Source organism: Mytilus galloprovincialis, chromosome 12 (genome assembly GCF_965363235.1).
Source record: "Mytilus galloprovincialis chromosome 12, xbMytGall1.hap1.1, whole genome shotgun sequence".
NCBI lineage: Eukaryota > Metazoa > Mollusca > Bivalvia > Mytilida > Mytilidae > Mytilus > Mytilus galloprovincialis.
The window spans coordinates 49678420-49700907 of NC_134849.1; the positions used below are offsets into that span (position 1 = coordinate 49678420).

General features: G+C 33.1%; 1 protein-coding gene across 3 annotated transcripts in view; it reads left to right on the forward strand.

The window, feature by feature from the left end:
* Positions 1–22488, forward strand: part of LOC143054088 (uncharacterized) — a 65172-nt gene that overhangs the window by 34584 nt on the left and 8100 nt on the right. For all 3 annotated transcript variants that reach the window (XM_076226976.1, XM_076226977.1, XM_076226978.1), the window contains 9 exons: positions 182–302; positions 1966–2051; positions 3208–3347; positions 5264–5323; positions 7917–8078; positions 9273–9401; positions 10538–10652; positions 13675–13818; positions 16643–16818. In XM_076226976.1, coding sequence (XP_076083091.1) covers positions 182–302; positions 1966–2051; positions 3208–3347; positions 5264–5323; positions 7917–8078; positions 9273–9401; positions 10538–10652; positions 13675–13818; positions 16643–16818 — 1133 coding nt within the window. The remainder of the gene's footprint in view (positions 1–181; positions 303–1965; positions 2052–3207; positions 3348–5263; positions 5324–7916; positions 8079–9272; positions 9402–10537; positions 10653–13674; positions 13819–16642; positions 16819–22488) is intronic.

Below are 22488 nucleotides of genomic sequence, written 5' to 3' on the forward strand. Positions count from 1 at the left end.
GAAGTAGAAGAGCTATACAATTCATATTTAATGCAAATTATTAACACTCAGTTTTACAAGACACATAAAAATAAGGAGACATGATATTATTACCCCTTAGACCAAATGATGTGGATGTTGAAGTCTGATAGCAGATTATTATATATGTTAAGGGAATACTAACCTAGCTTTTATATTACAGTTGCTCAACTAAGTTTAGGTTTACAGAGTGGAATATTGATAGCAGTACCTATACCTCAGGAATCATCAGCCGATGGAGAGATAATAGAGGATACTATACAGCAAGCCCTCAATGAGGCTAAGTAAGTTTACTAAAAAAGTTATGGTGTTTCAGATTATTTTTTTATGTTAAACTTTTCAATGACAATTAGCAAGAAAGTCATTGTATATGTACTTCATAGGCGGATCCAGGGGGGTGCCCTGGGGGACCCGGGCCCCCCATTTCGTGGGAAAAATTTGGTTGCTTATATAGGGAATCACTGAAGCATGACTGGAGTGGGGCCCCCCCTTACAAGAAGTTCTGGATCTGCCACTGTACTTGTACAAATCTCCAAACAATTTTATGTCAGCTGTGATTTCCTACATTACAATTATTAGGTAGGTGTTGGAAGAATGCCGTACTGTTTAAACCTGAGCAACAACAGTTTTTGTTGAGCCTGCAACTTTTGTTGCAGAAAGCTTGACATAGGGATAGTGATCTGGCGGAGGCGGCGGTGGCGTTAGCTAACTTCTTAAAAGCTTTATATTTTAGAAGGTGGAATATCTGGATGCTTCATACTTTGTATATAGATGCCTCATGTAACAAACTTTCCGTCAGTCACATGTCCAATGTCCTTGACCTCATTTTCATGGTTCAGTGACTACTTGAAAAAAAAATTAAGATTTTTTTGTAATGTTAAATTCTCTCTTATTATAAGTAATAGGATAACTATATTTGGTATGTGCATACCTTGCAATGTCCTCATGCCCGTCAGACAGTTTTCACTTGACCTCGACCTCATTTCATGGATCAGTGAACAAGGTTAAGTTTTGGTGGTCAAGTCCATATCTCAGATACTATAAGCAATAGGTCTAGTATATTAGGTGTATGGAAGGACTGTAAGGTGTACATGTCCAACTGGCAGGTGTCATCTGACCTTGACCTCATTTTCATGGTTCAGTGGTTATAGTTAAGTTTTTGTTTTTTGGTCTGTTTTCTTATACAATATGCAATAGGTCTACTATAATTGGTGTATGGAATGATTGTAAGGTGTACATGTCTAGCTGACAGGTGTCATCTGACCTTGACCTGATTTTCATGGTTCAGTGGTCAAAGTTTAGTTTTTGAGTTTTGTTCTATTTTTCTAATACTATATGCAATAGGTCAACTATATTTGGGGTATGAAAGTCAGTTGCGCAAGTTTTATTTGACCTTGTTAAGTGTTAAGTATTTGTGTTTTGGTCTGTTTTTCTTAATTTATAAGCAATAGGTCAACTATATTTGTTGTATGGAAGGATTGTTAGCTGTACATGTCTGCCTGGCATGGTTCATCTGACCTTGACCTCATTTTCATGGTTCATTGATCAATGTTTAGTTTTCTTGGTTAATGTTGAGTTTATGTGACAGTTGTAATAAAGCTTTATATTTAGGACTATCAACATAATATCAATGATTAGTAAAGAAGGCAAGACATTTCAGCGTGTGCACTCTTGTTCTTCATTAAGGGTGTTCGCTTGTCATGTTTTTTTAATTTTTGTCAGATTTTCGGAATCCTCTAAATGTGATGAATATAAAAATAAGAAGATGTGGTATGATTGCCCTTGAGACAACATTCCACAAGAGACCAAATAATGAAGAAATATAATTGTTAAAACGTAATATAATTTTCATAGATAGTTTAGACAAACATGAAGAAGCATGAGTTTTAGTTTAAATGTGACATACTGTACTTTAGTATGTACTAAATAATTTTCATATTTTTGCAGGAAGCAGAATATTATTGGAAAGGAAGTAACACCATTTGTGTTACAAAGAGTAAATGAGATGACACAAGGATCATCATTGACAGCCAGTATCCTTTATCACTGTACAGTTTGTTAATTATGTTATCTGTTGGGCATTATAATTAATGAATTTATTTGTAATTAATTGAAATGTGTATGGAAATCTGTAGTTTCATGTTTTATTACACACATTATAACTTTTGCACACAATAATTCTTAGCATTATATTGAGTCATTTGTAGACAAAACATGTGCCTGACATACAAAATTGTAAACCTGGTATCTCTTACTGTCTTGTGTCTTTGCCTTTAATAAAATTATAATGCCTGATTGTGTATTTTTCTATGAGACTTTAAAACACAAATAACAAAAAAATATGTTGTTATATTTACTCAAGGTTATGTTGTTGAAGTTCAAGGACACATATTGTAAATATTAACAATAGAGTATATATCATAATGAATGTCTTCTTTGTTTACAGTTACACTTTACACTATTGCTTCACATGATCTAAGCTTTTGAAATTATTTTCTGTAATGTTTATGTTATAAACATGAAGTTCATACAATGCATGATTTGAAATCATATGTGTGCTATAATATAATTGAAGAGAAGGAACTATGGGAATATGAATATTGTAAAATGTTTAAAATTTGGCTCTTTTATTTTTATGCCCCACCTAAGGGCATTATGTTTCCGTCTGTGTCATCTGTTCAATAGTTGGTCCATTTGTCCGTTCATTAGTCATACTGTCCCTTAAGCTTGGTCAGTCCGTTTGTCCTTCAGGTTAAAGTTTTTGGTTAAGATAGTCTTTGATGAAGTTAAAGTCCAATCAACTTGTACACATGTTCCCAATGATCTGATCTTTCTAATTTTAATGCCAAATTAAAGTTTTGAAGATGGGTGTTGGTCATTTGTGTACTAAGGACACATTCTTGTTTAAATTTTATTTATATATTAAGAATTTAGAAAATCACTAAAAATAAATTACATGATAAACAGCTGGAAAGTACTAATTGCAAAAAAAAAGTATGTGTGAAAATACACAGTATCTTTTTTTCTGTTGTCTAAACATAAGATTTATATCACTAAAGATTCAAAGGTAAAAACCTTTTTAATATAGAATTTCTCAGTGATGTTCTAATTGTTTTATCACATTTATTAATGTTAGACTGTTAGAAAGGTTAGCAAAAGGATATCCAGTGTTTTCCTTAACCAGCTATGATATTGCATTGGTGAAAAATAATGCCATAGTAGGGAGTCAGATAGCAAGGAAACTAAGTGATATAAGAAGCTACAAACCAGTTATTATATCTACCTCCAGACACAGACCTCAGTCAAATGACACAGGAGACAGCAGGATTGTAAGTAGTGTGCAGATAGTTTTATAACGAAACCTCAAGTTTTATTTTGTTGTCTTTTTATTTAATTGGGCAATACAAACTTTGTTAATTAAGATAATGAAGAAACAGCCATTCTGGTTTCTGTATATCTATATACTCAGCTTAAATAATCTTAATTCTTGAGTTATTGATTGGCTTTACTTTATCCTTTCCTGGTTATTGTCATTCATTATTGAACATACCCGTCGTCGTCGTCGTCCGAATACTTTTAGTTTTCGCACTCTAACTTTAGTAAAAGTGAATAGAAATCTATGAAATTTTAACACAAGGTTTATGACCACAAAAGGAAGGGAGAGATTGATTTTGGGAATTTTGGTCCCAACATTTTAGGAATTAGGGGCCAAAAAGGGCCCAAATAAGCATTTTCTTGGTTTTCGCACTATAACTTTAGTTTAAGTAAATTGAAATCTATGAAATTTTGACACAAGGTTTATGACCACAAAAGGAAGGTTGGGATTGATTTTGGGAGTTTTGGTTCCAACAGTTTAGGAATTAGGGGCCAAAAAAGGGCCCAAATAAGCATTATTCTTGGTTTTCGCACCATAACTTTAGTATTAGTAAATAGAAATCTATGAAATTTAAACACAAGGTTTATGACCATAAAAGGAAGGTTGGGTTTGATTTTGGGAGGTTTGGTCCCAACAGTTTAGGAATAAGGGGCCCAAAGGGTCCAAAATTGAACTTTGTTTGATTTCATCAAAAATTGAATAATTGGGGTTCTTTGATATGCCAAATCTAACTGTGTATGTAGATTCTTAATTTTTGGTCCCGTTTTCAAATTGGTTTACATTAAAGTCCAAAGGGTCCAAAATTAAACTAAGTTTGATTTTAACAAAAATTGAATTCTTGGGCTTTTTTGATATGCTGAATCTAAACATATACTTAGATTTTTGATTATGGGCCCAGTTTTCAAGTTGGTTCAAATCAGGATCCAAAATTATTATATTAAGTATTGTGCAATAGCAAGAAATTTTCAATTGCACAGTATTCAGCAATAGCAAGAAATCTTCAATTGCACAGTATTGTGCAATAGCAAGCAATTTTCAATTGCACAGTATTGCGCAATAGCAAGAAATCTTCAATTGCACAGTATTGTGCAATAGCAAATATTTTCAATTGCACAGTATTGCGCAATAGCAAGAAATATCTAATTGCACAATATTGTGCAATAGCAAGAAATTTTCAATTGGAGTTATCTTTCTTTGTCCAGAATAGTAGTTGAATCAACTTAAATCATTGTTTTATACAATATACAATGTATATTCACTTTTACTACTAACTGATAAATTAAAACAATCTTTACCATTCAGTGATAACAAGCGCTTTATTTTACATTTTAATATTTTATGATGTATTTAAATGAGTAGTTATTGTTGCAAACTCCATTCGGAATTTGAATTGAGATCAGTTTTGGAAAAAGGGAAAGGGGGATGTGAAAAAAAAATGGGGGTGGGGGGGGGGGGTTAAATTTTTCTCATTTCAGATTTCATAAATAAAAAGAAAATTTCTTCAAACATTTTTGGAGAGGATTAATATTCAACAGCATAGTGAATTGCTCAAAGGCAAAAAAAATATTTTAAGTTCATTAGACCACATTCATGCTGTGTCAGAAACCTATGCTGTGTCAACTATTTAATCACAATCCAAATTTAGAGCTGAATCCAGCTTAAATGTTGTGTCCATACTTGCCCCAACTGTTCAGGGTGTAACCTCTGCGGTCGTATATAGCTGCGCCCTGCGGAGCATCTGGTTTTCATCAGAGTTTATCATGCAATGAAATTTTTACTGTATTTTCATAAAGTAGCACCTGCCTCAAATTGTTGTAGTAGATTTTGGTATAGTTAGCATTTAAAATGTGTGTTTTTTTTCTGTTTTAGGTTGTCATTGGAGGATCTATAGTTGACTTTTATGCAAAAATTTCATCACAGAATATACAGGTAAACGGAACAAAAACTTTTTGTAAAATAATCAGATATTTCACAAAAAAATGTCGGTTATAATGTATGGATAATAGATAGAACATTTGTTTAAACAACTAAAGTGAAGGTTTTGGTGGTTCAGATAAATGACAAATTGATTGATTCACTTAGCTATACATGATATAGTACAGGTGACTATAAAAAAACAAAACTGATCAGATGCAACTGATACGAAAACAGTTTGAAATATATATAAATTGATTTAAGAATAGAAGGATGCAAATGACCTCAATAACTTAGTGTTACCGGGTTCTATTTTTGAAAAACATGACCAATCTGAAGGATTTGTTGAGTTGACAATAATATGTCTTAGGTAATTATAGATCCATATCTTGATAGTCATTATACGACCGCAAAAATTTTAATTTTTCGTCGTATATTGCTATCACGTTGGCGTCTGCGTCGTCGTCGTCCGAATACTTTTAGTTTTCGCACTATAACTTTAGTAAAAGTAAATAAAAATCTATGAAATTTTAACACAAGGTTTATGACCACAAAAGGAAGGTTGGGATTGATTTTAGGAGTTTTGGTCCCAACATTTTAGGAATTAGGGGCCAAAAAGGGCCCAAATAAGCATTTTCTTGGTTTTCGCACTATAACTTTAGTTTAAGTAAATAGAAATCTATGAAATTTTGACACAAGGTTTATGACCACAAAAGGAAGGTTGGGATTGATTTTGGGAGTTTTGGTTCCAACAGTTTAGGAATTAGGGGCCAAAAAAGGGCCAAAATAAGCATTATTCTTGGTTTTTGCACAATAACTTTAGTATAAGTAAATAGAAATCTATGAAATTAAAACACAAGGTTAATGACCATAAAAGGAAGGTTGGGTTTGATTTTGGGAGTTTTGGTCCGAACAGTTTAGGAATAAGGGGCCCAAAGGGTCCAAAATTGAACTTTGTTTGATTTCATCAAAAATTGAATAATTGGGGTTCTTTGAATATGCCGAATCTAACTGTGTATGTAGATTCTTAATGTTTGGTCCCGTTTTCAAATTGGTCTACATTAAGGTCCAAAGGGTCCAAAATTAAACTTAGTTTGATTTTAACAAAAATTGAATCCTTGGGGTTCTTTGATATGCTGAATCTAAAAATGTACTCAGATTTTTTATTATTGGCCCAGTTTTCAAGTTGGTCCAAATCGGGGTCCAAAATTAAACTTTGTTTGATTTCATCAAAAATTGAATAATAGGGGTTCTTTGATATGCCAAATCTAACTGTGTATGTAGATTCTTAATTTTTGGTCCCGTTTTCAAATTGGTCTACATTAAAGTCCAAAGGGTCCAAAATTAAACTAAGTTTGATTTTAACAAAAATTGAATTCTTGGGCTTTTTTGATATGCTGAATCTAAACATGTACTTAGATTTTTGATTATGAGCCCAGTTTTCAAGTTGGTTCAAATCAGGATCCAAAATTATTATATTAAGTATTGTGCAATAGCAAGAAATTTTCAATTGCACAGTATTCAGCAATAGCAAGAAATCTTCAATTGCACAGTATTGTGCAATAGCAAGAAATCTTCAATTGCACAGTATTGTGCAATAGCAAATATTTTCAATTGCACAGTATTGTGCAATAGCAAGAAATATCTAATTGCAATTTCAATTGGAGTTATCTTTCTTTGTCCAGAATAATAGTTGAATCAACTTAAATCATTGTCTTATACAATATATATAATTGATATTTCAATTGGAGTTATCTTTCTTTGTCCAGAATAGTAGTTGAATCAACTTAAATCATTGTTTTATACAATATACAATGTATATTCACTTTTACTACCAACTGATAAATTAAAACAATCTTTACCTTTCAGTGATAACAAGCACTTTATTTTACATTTTAATATTTTATGATGTATTTAAATGAGTAGTTATTGTTGCAAACTCCATTAGAAATTTGAATTGAGATCAGTTTTGGAAAAAGGGAAAGGGGGATGTAAAAAAAGAATTGGGGGGGGGGGGGGTTAAATTTTTCTCATTTCAGATTCCATAAATAAAAAGAAAATTTCTTCAAACATTTTTTTGAGAGGATTAATATTCAACAGCATAGTGAATTGCTCAAAGGCAAAAAAAATATTTTAAGTTCATTAGACCACATTCATTCTGTGTCAGAAACCTATGCTGTGTCAACTATTTAATCACAATCCAAATTTAGAGCTGAATCCAGCTTGAATGTTGTGTCCATACTTGCCCCAACCGTTCAGGGTTCAACCTCTGCGGTCGTATAAAGCTGCACCCTGCGGAGCATCTGGTTATATTTATAGCAGATCTTTTTATGCCCCATTTATGGGCATTAGGCTTTCTGGTCTGTGCATCCATTTAGTCTGTCCCGCTTCAGGTTAAATTTTTTGGTCGAGGTAGTTTTTTATGAAGTTGAAGTCCAATCAACTCATACACATGTTCCCTATGATATGATCTATCTAAATTTAATGCTAAATTAGAGTTTTTACCCCAAATTTATGGTCCACTGAACATAGAAAATGATAGAGCTGATTGGGCATCAGTGTACTAAGGACACATTCCTGTTTTTATCCTATATTATTTTCTAATCAGATGAATGGAGCTACGTATCCTGGGAATGTGAGACAATCGTTTGGTGGTGTTGGTAGGAACTTAGCTGACTGCCTTAGTAGATTAGATACAAATCCACTGTTTATATCAGCCACTGGTAATGATGCTAACAGAACTGTATTTGATGATTATTGTAAACACATGGTAAGTAAGATACCAATCCACTGTTTATATCAGCCACTGGCAGTGATGCTAACAGAAGAGTATTTGATGATTATTGTAAACACATGGTAAGTTAGATACCAATCCACTGTTTATATCAGCCACTGGTAATGATGCTAACAGAACTGTATTTGATGATTATTGTAAACACATGGTAAGTTAGAAACCAATCCACTGTTTATATCAGCCACTGGTAATGATGCTAACAGAAGAGTATTTGATGATTATTGTAAACACATGGTAAGTTAGATACCAATCCACTGTTTATATCAGCCACTGGTAATGATGCTAACAGAACTGTATTTGATGATTATTGTAAACACATGGTAAGTTAGAAACCAATCCACTGTTTATATCAGCCACTGGTAATGATGCTAACAGAAGAGTATTTGATGATTATTGTAAACACATGGTAAGTTAGATACCAATCTACTGTTTATATCAGCCCCTGGTAATGATGCTAACAGAACTGTATTTGATGATTATTGTAAACACATGGTAAGTTAACCTAATGTATGGTATTGTAAACACATGGTAAGTTAACCTAATGTATGTTATTGATTCATCAATTGATTGTTAGTGTTTAACACCATTTTGAGAACACTAAGTTGTATCATGGCACCTACTCCTAAAAATGTATATCTCATTCAAACATATTACACATTCCACTTGCAAGTGCACAAAAATATAATATTTTGAAGATGTACAACATATATTCAGACAGCTCTCCTTGTGATTAGATTCCTTTTCTCAGATTCTATAAGCAATAGCTAGGTCACCTATATTGAAATTTGCGGAATGGAATGATTCTTTAACAGTTGAACAAGTCTGTCAGACAGGGTTCATCTGTCCTTGACCTCATCATGCAATTTATATTTCATGATTAAGTACATTTCACAGATGCTATAAGCAATAGGTCAGTTGTAGTTAGCTAAAGTTTTTAAGGAGTAAATGTCTGTCTGGCAGTGTTCCTCTGACCTATATAGTGTTTTTGCATTGGTCATTAATTCATTTTAAAAGTTTACATGTATGTTATAATATCTGTAGTAAAACACTGATCTTAAAGACTTTTAACATAAAGTTCAATGATAATCAGTAAAATTGGTGAGACATTCAGCATGTGAACTCTGTTACAGTTGTAATAGCAAAATGTCACTTATGTTTTTTCCATTTTAGGATCTATCAGGAGTGACCTCTCTTGACAAGTTCAACACTGCCACTTACTGTGCTGTTTTAAGTAGCAATGGTGAACTGATGTTTGGAATAGGAGATATGGATGTCCACAAACAAATTACTCCTGAATATGTGAGTATCTGTACTCAGTTTAAAGTAGGTGATTGTTTAATGTAGGGCAAAATATGCAAGAAGGGGAGTATAATTGATTGATTGTTGGTTGATTAATGTCCAGTGGCAAATATTTCATGCATATTCAGTACAAGAACAAGTTAACAATGAATACAATAGGTAGGTCTTGTAATAATAGAGGCCATCGGGGATGATGGTCGGGGATATTTGGACTGCCACTGGACTATGAGGGTATTTTGGATAGGGACAGAAATTTTGCCTTGCAACAGACCACTTATGGACCCCACAAAAAAATGTTGCAAAGGTTATTAACGTACAAAGATTGTGGCACTCTATTTACACAAGGCATCAGATTTAACGTCTCCATTCTGACCAGACGTGGCTGCAAACTTGATACATCCCGCACATCCAAACGGACAACCCACATTGGCAAGCATTTTACTGCCAGTCAGAAGAAGACTAAGTGACCATATTTCGTTTCCCCAGTCACCCTTGCATATGATAACAATCAAATACTGTAAATTCAGAAATTATTGCAATTTTTGAATCTTGAATGAACAAAATAGTTGTGATTTCTAATTTTCAGGAAAAGCTTCATACAGATATATGTATGCGACATCAGAACACAAGTTCTTAATTTACAGTAACTGAATTACACAACATTTACAACTGGGCTAGAAATTACTGTAGATGCGATTAAGTTTTTAAGAAACAGATATGTTCCTTATCAAGTATACATCACAAGTTAACCTTTACTGGTACATGTATAAGATATGTGGATTTGTATTTAAGAGTATATATCTATTTCATATATATAACCTTTTCTTCACGACCACCAGTATTCAGGTTAAAAAAGCTTTTGAATTAGGTCTATGAGAAATTAAAAATATTGAGTTATACTATGCAAATTTATTACCAGGTTAATGAATATTTCTACCTAACAAGTTTCATTTGGCATTGACTGCAGTTTCAGAGTTAATTAGTTTTTAAAAAATTCAAATAGTTATGTTGACCTACACCAAGCTCTGTGGCAAGTTTGATATGATGTGTGATACCAGTGTATGAGAAAACTCGTAGTTTTGATTGAAATTTGAAGATTTCATATCATATCATTACCTATGAATATATTTTAATAGATTAGTGGTTTTGAGAAGAACTTAGCATTAGCACCAATGGTTGTATTAGATGGAAATATCTCAACTGATTCAATAGAATATGTGTGTCATGTTTGTCATAAGAACCATGTTCCGGGTAAGTAGACTGAACCATTCCAACGACAAAATTGTGTAATATTGTACCAAAAAATATATAGTCAAACCTGTTTTAAGAGACCACTTAAGGAAGTGGAAAAAAGTGGACTCTTAAGACAGGAGGTCTTTTAATACAGGTTCAATTTTTATGAAATGTACTACAGAGGGATCTAAAATCAGTGGTCTTATAACACAGGTGTTTGCTTAATATAGGTGGTCTCTTTAGCAGGTTTTACTGTATATGGATAGATTCTATTTATATTTCACTTAGATTGCTTAGAGAATGAAAAGGTGTTGTTACATTTATATTTCATCCTGCAGTTTCAAAGGTTAATTAAGAAATTAAACACTATTCCTGATTCTAATTCAAGATTCAGAGCATTACATTTACTTACTTTGCCTCTGTGTTCACTTTAGTCTTTAGTGGGATTTGTGAGTCTCAATCTTAAAATATTTTTGTCGAGCCTCAACTTTAGTCGAAAAAGCGAGACTAAGCGATCCTACATTTCGTCGTCGTCGGCGGCGGCGGCGTCCACCAGGGATGATTCCAGGTGTTTTCAAATGGGTCCCTTGAACATCAAATTGGGAATTTTTATTCTAATTGGGAATTTTTTAAGCATAAAATCTAAGACGAAATAACATTATTTTCCTGAAAAACGGAAAATGTATATTATTAAGTTTAACCTGTCATGCCTGTACACTGATGTTCATGTAAGTTGTAACATTTTGAATAATTCTGGATGGGCTACTGTTATTAAATGAATATCATTGAACATGATGCACTAGTCTATCATCTTAGCTATAGTTACGTAGGCCTATATATATTATAGAAACATATATTTCAGTTAACATAAACCACTGAAAGATTTCAAATTAAACTGGTCAATTGTCGAATTCAGAAAATCAATTACAAAGGCTCATATACTTGATTGATAAGATATTTAAAGCATTGAACCAGTGTTCTTTAAAATTATTTGGATCATCTTCAAAACTTTTGAAATAGTTCAATAATGATGACATCGTATTTCATGAATGGTCTATCATCAACATTATTTTCAAAAAACGCTCAAACTTTTGTCTTTTGAGGAAATAATTTCTTTTACAAAACAAGTTTTCATCATATTATATAACCGGCTCTGCTGGGCGATCTGCTTTTACGAGATCGGCGTCCATTAAACCTTATCCATCAATGTTATATATAAAAATTTGAATTTGCTCTCTGCCAAGGTCTGCTTTGACACCCATTTTTATCAACCTGCTGGGCGATCTGCTTTTACAAGATCCAATACTCCCATAACATATTAATTAATTGTATTCGGCTGCTAAAATTGTTTCCCACATGTTGACATAATTAAATCGTTGTTACTAAGATGCGATCGTAAACAGCATTCTTATTCGGATTTTAAAACGTTTTGACAACAAACTATGAAAAATTATAGTTGCCCTAATTGGTGACAGAAACTTTTCCGGAAATATCGATTTTTATTTTATTTTCCTGAATTGGGAATTCATTTTCACTTTCCTTATTTTTAGGGCCGCTGGCCAATTTAAGGGCCGCTCAGCGGCCCTAAACTATATAGTGGAATCATCCCTGTCCACAAATATTCACTCTGTGGTTAAAATTTTAGAAATTTTAATAACTTTCTTAAACTATACTGAATTTCTACCAAACTTGGACAGAAGCTTGTTTATGATCATAAGAAAGTATCCAGAAGTAAATTTTGTAAAAATAAAATTCCATTTTTTCCGTATTTTACTTATAAATGGACTTAGTTTTTCTGCGAGGAAACATTACATTCACTCTGTGGTTAAAGTTTTTAAAACTTTAATAACTTTCATAAACTATCCTTGATTTGTACCAAACTTGGACAGAAGCTTGTTTATGATCATAAGATAGTATCAAGAAGAAAAATTTGTAAAAATAAATTTTCCGTATTTTACTTATAAATGGACTTAGTTTTTTTGCCAGAAACAAAACATTCACTCTGTGGTTTAAGTTTTTAAAATTTTTATAATGTTCTTAAACTATCCTGGATTTCTACCAAACTTAAACAAAAGCTTGTTTCTGATCATAAGATATTATTCAGAAGTAAATTTTGTAAAAAAAAAAATCACTTTTTCTGTATTTTACTTATAAATGGACTTAGTTTTTCTTCCAGTTAACATTACATACAGTCTGCAGTTAAAGTTTATAAAACATTTATTAGATTCATAAACTATCCTGGATTTTTTTACCAAACTTAGAAGCTTCTTTCAATCAAAAGACAGTATCGAGAGGGAAATTTTTATTGATGTTTTTCCTCATTTTTGTTGAGTCTGCGATTAACAGCAAAAGTAGGCGAGACACTAGGTTCCGTGGAACCCTTACAAATTTTTTAAAGTACAGTTTAAATTAAGGGTTAAAGGGGATGACACACTTAATATTCTCTAAACAAAATGCTGAATGGCTGTCGTTGTGATTAAAGTAAAATTCTACACAAATGTTATATAAAATTCCTGAGGAGGTCTGAATGGATTTGAAACTGAACTTAAATTTATTTATCTGATAAATAAACATGATAACTTTTTATATATAGTTGATAAACATAGCATTCATCAGACATGGCCTCTAATCTCTAAAAGGCCACATGGGGTAAAACACTTAAGCAAAAAAAAAAATGTTTACCTTGTTGGAAGCTTTTTTTTTTTGCTGAATAATGTAATAACTGGGCTACAAATTGTTAACAAATGTTTCACCTACAAAAAACTCATCAGTGTCACTGGAATCAAACAAGTTAAAAAGGCCAAATAAGGTACATAGTTATTTAAATAGCACTGGGGATCCCAAATTATTGATTGTTCTCTTTGGAAAGTTGTCAGATGCCTTACCTCTCATCATTATTAACCATTTCTGATTGAATCAGAGAATATTAGACTAGTGATACAGGCTCTTTGCAGTTTCTAGTTTAAGATTTCGTCTGACACCAGTAGTACCGACTGTGCAAGGCCCTCATAGGTAGACACAAGCATTTTTTATTTTTCAGTTTGGTATGAACCTACAGATGTTAATAAAGCACATAAACCCTTTTTGACATCAGCAGGGCAAAGGTTAACCTACATTTCTCCGAATTTGAATGAGTTAAGAGTTATATACAGACATTTAACTAACACACTGGATTCACAAATAGGTAAGAAGTTATTAGAGTATGTCATAGGGATTCAGCTTTTTCTCAGAAAATCGGGAATTAAGTGTGTTGTTTCCAGCAGTGGCTGTATTGTCAATAATGTATTAGTTTGTGATTAAACCAGTTTACCTTAGAACTACAAGTATTAGGTCAATGATATCAGGAACCAAGCCAGGCTTCGGGTTGATAAAAGCTCTTTGAATTGTTTGCTGTTTTTTTTTAGCTTGGCATTAATTGATGATCAGTTATTTTGTCTATGGTGTTATGTATGTATTTACACACTTGTCACACACTTTTAAAGGGAAATTAAAAACATTTGTTCAAGATCATGTATAAACTAATACAATGTAACACCATGTAAAAGCAAATCATTGCTTAGAAATAGGCAATATCTTTTACCTACTCTTCAAGGAACTTTATGTCATATTATTAGGTGAGATTCTCCAATTAGTGTAATCCAGGATAATTAAAATTGGGTTTTGCTGTTTTGTTCTTGTATTTTTATACGCCCGTCAAAATTTTTGACGGGATGTATAATGGTATACAAATGTCCGTTGTCCGTCCGTCCGTCTGTCCGGCGTAAACATGTCGCACCGTAACTTGAGAACGACTTATCCAAATTTCATGAAACTTAATATAGTTGTTTCTTATGATGGTCAAATGATCTGTATACTTTTTGAGTTACGGCACTTTGTAACTAAAACAGGGGTGTGTTTTTTTTCACATGTAGCACCATATCACAAAAACGTTTCTTGATTATTGCTTGAAACTTTACACACTTCTTAGTTATATTAATCTTAATATCTGTATACTTTTTGGTGATGATTCAAAATTTCATTTTTGAGTTTTTGAGTATTTTGTAAAAAAGGGGGAGGTTTTTTTTACATGTCGCGCCGTATCTCAAAAACGATTTATGATTATTGCTTAAAACTTTACACACTTCTTTGTTATATTAATCTAAAGATCTGTATACTTTTTGGCGATGATTCAAAATTTCATTTTTGAGTTATTGAGTATTTTGTAAAAAAGGGGGAGGGGTTTCTTACATGTCGTGCCGTATCTCAAAAACGATTTATGATTATTGCTTAAAACTTTACACACTTCTTTGTTATATTAATCTGAAGATCTGTATACTTTTTGGTGATGACTCCAAATTTTATTTTTGAGTTATTGAGTATTTTGTAAAAAAGGGGAGGGTTTTTGTCGAGCCTGCAACTTTTGTTGCAGAAAGCTCGACATAGGGATAGTGATCCTGCGGCGGTGGCTACTGCGGCGGCAGCGTTAGCTAACTTCTTAAAAGCTTTATATTTTAGATGGTGGAAGACCTGGATGCTTCATACTTTGTATATAGATGCCTCATGTTACGAAGTTTCCGTCAGTCACATGTCAAATGTCCTTGACCTCATTTTCATGGTTCAGTGACTACTTGAAAAAAAAGTTCAGATTTTTTGTAATGTTGAATTCTCTCTTATTATAAGTAATAGGATAACTATATTTTATATGTGCGTACCTTGCAAGGTCCTCATGTCTGTCAGACAGTTTTCACTTGACCTCGACCTCATTTTATGGATCAGTGAACAAGGTTAAGTTTTGGTGGTCAAGTCCATATCTCAGATACTATAAGCAATAGGGCTAGTATATGTGGTGTATGGAAGGACTGTAAGGTTTACATGTCCAACTGGCAGGTGTCATCTGACCTTGACCTCATTTTCATGGTTCAGTGGTTATAGTTAAATTTTTGTGTTTTGGTCTGTTTTTTTCATACTATATGCAATAGGTCTACTATATTTGTTGTATGGAATGATTGTAAGGTGTACATGTCTAGCGGGCAGATGTCATGTGACCTTGACCTCATTTTCATGGTTCAGTGGTTATAGTTAAATTTTTGTGTTTTGGTCTGTTTTTTTCATACTATATGCAATAGGTCTACTATATTTGTTGTATGGAATGATTGTAAGGTGTACATGTCTAGCGGGCAGATGTCATGTGACCTTGATCTCATTTTCATGGTTCAGTGGTCAAAGTTTAGTTTTTGAGTTTTGGTCTTTTTATCTAATACTATATGCCATAGGTCAACTATATTTGGTGTATGGAAATATTTTATGATCTTTATGTCAGTAGCGCAGGTTTCTTTTGACCGTGACCTCATTTTCACGGTTCATTGCACAGTGTTAAGTTTTTGTTTTTTGGTCTATTTTTCTTAAACTATAAGTAATAGGTCAACTATATAATATGTTGTATAGAAGCATTGTTAGCTGTACATGTCTGCCTGGCATGGTTCATCTGACCTTGAACTCATTTTCATGGTTCTTTGGTCTTTGTTTAGTTATCTTGGTTAATGTTAAGTTTATGAGACAGTTGGAATGAAGCTTTATACTTAGGACTATCAACATAATATCAATGATTTGTATAGAAGGCGAGACATTTCAGGGTGTGCACTCTTGTTTTTACATGTCGTGCCGTTTCTCAAAAACAATTTATGATTATTGCTTGAAACTGTACACACTTCTTTGTTATACTAATTTAAAGATCTGTATACTTTTTGGTTTGATTCAAAATTTTATTTTAGTGATATTTGTAAAAAAAAACCAGGGTGGGGGGGGGGGGGGGTTCACATGTCCCGCCGTGTCTCAAAAACAATAAATGGTTATTGCTTAAAACTTCCTCAGAAACTATTTATGATTATTGCATAAAACTTCCACACAAGACGTCGGGCGTATCATGCGCTCATGGCACAGCTGTTTATTTGTAAATATTAGCATGAACGACTGAATTTGTCATAGATATATAGAGTTTCTATTGAGCCTTTATTTATTTGTGTCTGCAGGTCATAAAGATGCAGATGTAGTGACTTTAGAAGGAATAATAGATGAAGCTATTTGGCTGTCAAAAGTCATCATTGAGGAAGTACCAGTTGTCTTAGTGACACTAGGAAAACATGGAGTCATGTTGTGTCAGAGGAGTCAGCATCAGAAGTTTCCTGTCAAAGGATACAGACTTGAGGTTAATGTTCATTAAAAGCAAATAAAGTATAAACAGATACAATATATACAATTATGGCCCTTTGATACTAGGGTTGACAATTTTGGATATTCACCAACTGAATGTGCCATAATTGTTTTATTATACCGAACGAACAAATTACAATTAAAAGTAAAACATTGTAACAGATTGTGAAAACACTTGCGTTAGAAACTATTTGGTCTCTATTGAAATTTCGCATATATATGTACAACAAAGGTAAACTCTTTCTGTAAAATATATATGCTAGACTCAGATCAACGTCCAGCCTCTAATTGACGTCCGTTCCTCAAATCAACATCCAAATCTCAGTGACGTTTCATTCTCAAATCGACATCCAATCTTTTGATCCTCTGATCATCTTCCAATGTGACAGTCATCTATTGCCAAAACGACGTCTGATCGATCATAGTCTTCCCTAATCGATGCCAAATTAATGCACGTTTTATATGTAAATTATTAATAGAAATTAAATGTATAAAACTTTGATTGATTTTTGAACATTCAAATTAGAAATAAAAGATAAGTTTTATTCAGTTTTTTAGGGTTCTTATAACAACTCAACTTTCAAACAGTTACATACATTGTTTTCAAAGTGAAATAGGTAACAGATGTATCTTTTGCAGAAGATCGATTTCTATCTGGCGCAGCTGCATTGTTTATATATTATATCATCTCTATAGTTTTGGTGTTTTAAGAAACTTACTGTCTTTATACAATACGAATTACAAATTAATAGTAGACGTATCACAAGGAAAAACAAAGTCAGTCACATATTTTCCACAGAAGCAACTTAACAATACATAAGGACTAGCATAAATATTTCCATCAACTAAGTGAGTCAGCCAAGCATTTCTCATGTTTTGGATCTTCGCTTATTACTTATTTTCCATTGTGTTTTTTTTGTGTTTCTTTTTTCTCTTCAAAACATATCCTTCATTTTGAATAATTTTGTCATGTTGCGTTGTTCGTTGAAAACATCAACGATGTTGTTGAATAAAGTTATGACATCATTGCAGCAAATCCACAAAATGGACGTCGATTAGGAAAGCCAAAAATTGGACGTCCATTTGAGAACAACAAAAAATGATTTGATTTGGAATATAAAAAAACAACAGCGAAATAAAACGATAACACATGATTTCATATTAGCAAATCAAATTATCACTCTATATAGTGGAGTGACAGATCAAGAAAAAGGTGCTTATTTTACGACTTTAATGGACCGGCATACCTGCAGGCTAAAAACATTTTTTTGCAAAGCCAATACCCTAAGCTAACTTTTTTGCCCGGCCGTAGACATTTCATGTGGTGCAGTTTTTTTTAAATGAAAAGAAAAAAGACATTTGATATTTTTTTTTAAATTTCAAGATGGGAAAAAATTGAATTGTGTTACTTTTTTTTTTGTCTTTTCACATAAGATTTGGCATTTTATTCAGACTTTAATGTTATTCATAATGTAAAACTAGAATTCCTTATTTTTTTCTTCTAAATTTTGTCCATTTTCACTCAGTTTAGAGAATGCACACTCTGTATTATTTTAACGAAGTGGTTTCAACATTTGTAAATTTAGATTACGTTGATAATTTCATGATTTTCTGAATTTAAATGTTTTAAACTTCCTATTGTAAAGTTTCGAAGCCATTCCAAGTCAGTATATCTTATAAATTAACTTTAATGCGGATTTTAAACTTTGCATTATAGTTCAATGAATATGACATGGACCTCCTTGTTATTCTGATGCTCTTTGAAAGATTGTAGTAATGTTTCTAAACTTCTGTCGACAAACTGCGAAAAGTCCTGGCAATAAAAGAATGTATACTTGCTTCAAACATAAACCTGTTAACCCAATTTCGTCTTGCCTCGGCATTGCAATTAAACCATGAGTTTGGCTCTAAAATCTTTATTGAAAATTCAAACTCTCATGGTTTTTGTGCATCCTATTCTGAAGTACGTAGATATCGGACTAGTTTAGCAAATTTGGAAATAGACAGAATCCAAGTCATGTCCTATGTACCTAATGGGTTTGCTGTATTTAGAAAAGGTGGTCGTATTATAAGGAGGGAGCCGAAAATATTGACTTAAAGGCTGAAACAATCGATGGTAAAAATATTTTTCACTCCATGCTAGAGTTGTATTTCAGTATCAAAACGAATCATCAAACGCCCACATGAGTTCCATAAGGATTAAACGGGGACTAGAAAGATCTTTGACATTGAATGATTCGAATACCAATCTTATGGCATGTTTACCTTTCGACAAGCCAACAGAAAGGTATGGACCTCCTCGTTTTTCTAATGTTTATGGGAAGATTGTGTCTTGTTTCATCGATGACCGAGATATATCTGGCCTGTCTTTGGTATTTCTGCGACTTCTTTCGAGACAAAACTTAGATTCAATTCCATTTTCTACAGAAAGCACTGAACAAATTGTTCCATTTTGGACCGGTTCTTACAAAAGGCTAAATCTGAAATTTCGTCTGTAGCCTTTGCTCCGGTTATAGATGCCAAGCCTAGCGACATGGCAATAGTATTTACAACTATGAAACAATGTTTAGATATGTCATTACGTGCTGGTCAACAATATGTTGTGCAAACATTTAACAATTAATTGTTTGATGTTGCCCAAATGTAAAATGGTCTATTCCAGACGCGTTTGAGGATGAATATTGGTATACTAGGCTAGCTCTCATGGCTCTTTTGTTTAATTTAAAAGCACTCTTCAAATTGTGTACAGACGAAAATCGTTTAATTAATATTGAACAATATGTATGTCACAGTTCACATTTGCTGAAACACCCAAAAGCGCTGAAGGTATTGCACATTTTTTTTTCTAATCTTAAAGAACATATGTTGCCATTGTTTGAAGAATTCAGAAAACACTCTTGTAAACTATCACCAACCTTCCCATTTTGGGATATGTTTCTTCGTGCAGTTGAGATATTGTTACAGAACATTAGGGCTGAACGGAATGGGTAGTGAGTTTTACATTTGCAAATGGTAGCTGCAATGTTTTGATGCCTTTTCATAACCAATCGGACGAACTATGCTAGGTGGACACCAGCCTACATATTGGATATGTCTGAAACGGTAAAATCTGTCTTTATGTCAGGTGAGCTTTCAATCAAACATAAACATGGAGCCTTCAATAGTATCCGGAGTGATATGGCTACAGAGAAAACTATTATTAAAGATTCTAAAGGTTGTAGAGGCATCATAGGACTGACAAGGAAAACACCGCTGTACTTCGAAGAATGCTTACAAGACACATCCTTGCACATTTTAGTTCTGAAATGAGATCAAGATGATTGGGATTAGCCACAGATGCAGAAATTGAACACGAAGAAAACAAATCAACGGCAATGACACGAGACAAGAAGATTCTCTCGGATTTGATAGGGTATATGCATTCAAATAGACCCATCCATTTAACGTTACCGAACATCCTTAGCCATTGATAAATATTTCTACAGAAATGAAAGCCTCAATTAATGTTCATGATTCTTTTCTTAAATCTTTTGAACGTGGCAACCAGATGGTTAAATCTTTTGTGGAAGGCTGCTCTAATGAGTCTAAAACCCATGTCTTCTACAGTCCTATGTCGAGGTCTCCTCTCAATACTTTTGATGATACGACCAAGATCTTAAACTCAAGTGTAAATCAGGTGACTTTGTTGAGGCACATATAAACCCAGTAGAATAAGTTCGTCGTGCTTTTGTTCTTGCTAATGTTCGTGAGAATGTGACTATAGTCAGGATGTTGGCATATCCTATTGGTCCCATACCTTCAGCTCTGTTCCATGATGATGGTACCATGTGGAAATGTTGTAAATCTGATATAATTCATCTCCTTGAAGAGGACATTTGCTCTTCTTTCAATCTTCCAAGTTATGATAATATTTATCAAAGGTACCAGGCTTATAATTTGATATGCCAGACGCGCGTTTCGTCTACATAAGACTCATTAGTGACGCTCAGATCAAAATAGTTAGAAAGCCAAACAAGCATAAAGTTGAAGAGCATTGAGGACAAAAATTCCAAAAAGTTGTGCCAAATCCGAAAAGTTTTCAAACGGGAGATTAGAAATCTCTGTTAACATTGGAAGTGCATTTATCGCCTCATTGTATGATCTGAATGGAAAGTTCAGGTATCTGCATGACGATCTAAACAAGCTAAGGGCGGAGTTTGCCGCCACAAAGGATGCTAGTCTTGTTAAAATTCCCCCATGTGAAAACATGTTTTTACAGCACATTATACGTGCAATGCTTCAAACACAAGTTTGGATATACTCTCATATTGCTAAACCAGCGATCATACTTTCCAAAGACTCTGGTTGGTAAGAGTGTAAAAACGGTTTGCTCTCGATTTTCTTAGAGGGACCTATGTCAGTAGATTTCCTTCAAGACCTTGTTTGTACGTATACGGGCAAGGAAAACAGCTTGCAATAACAACTGTGTGTGCAACCATCAGAAATCCACGTATACCAATATTTGTTCATGTGAAGGATCTGATGGTTGTAGAAATTATTTAACTCACTAAGGTAGCAATACACAGTTAGAAGTTTAGTTTCGCATTATGGCCCCTGTGAATTTTTTAAATATGAAAGTTTTTGTACAATAAAATTGATTTTTAGATAATTGAAGAATAATATAGCCTTCTTAGTGGGTTTATATGAACATTAAGATTGTTTTTAACATGTTTTATAGGCCATTTATATGATTGACAGTCCATATTTTCCTATCCGTACCGTTCATAGGTCCATACATTATTGTAGTGTTTATCAACAAAGATTTTGCGCTCGATCTTTTCAATTCAATTTTATGGAAAAACGAGCAGATAAGCATATGATTTTTTTGGGACCACTTGATAGATATAAACCTATGGATTCAGGAAAGGTATTACTGTAATTGATTGAAATTTTCCTTTAGACCAAATTTTGGAGACTTGTGTGACATGTTCACCCCCCTTTTTTGCTATATTTTGTATCTAAGAAATGCAGATTGTTGCCATGGTTACACCCAAGAGGGATTATATTTCACCCTTATGACCATTAGAAATCAAATCTATGGAAGATTCTCTTTCTATAAGTATATACATGCATAACACACATATAAAGCCTTCTTTGTTAGACAGGAGGGGAAAGAGGGTGTTTAAAAATTATGAGTGTCAATTTTAAGTTTTTTTCCTAACTGTGTATTGCTACCTTATGGCATTTGACAAAGCAAAGAATTGCTTTTTTTTAGACAAATCATACCACAAATCTATTGATAACTAGGTTATAGATACAATTCTGAGGGAGAAACAACCTTTAGAATGACAATATATGTTAGTTTTGTTGTTTATTGTCCTTAGCAACCAATATAGACATTTTGACACAAAGACTTGGTTCCGTCATAAATTGAAACTTTATTGGCTACCCCTTGGAAAAGAAGATTGCGCGTTATGTAGAAACCTTAGAAGGGAACGCTTTATATTTTTTCATGTGACTAAATCAAATTTATTATTTTAGCAAGTATAAAGTCACAATTTAGCATGAATTAAGCCTAAATTTTTTCCCGCTATTATAAATGAATTCAGTATTTACTAAATTTTAACCAAGGCTTTGGTATGGTAATACACAACAAAATTGACATTCTAGAGCTTTAAAATAGCTT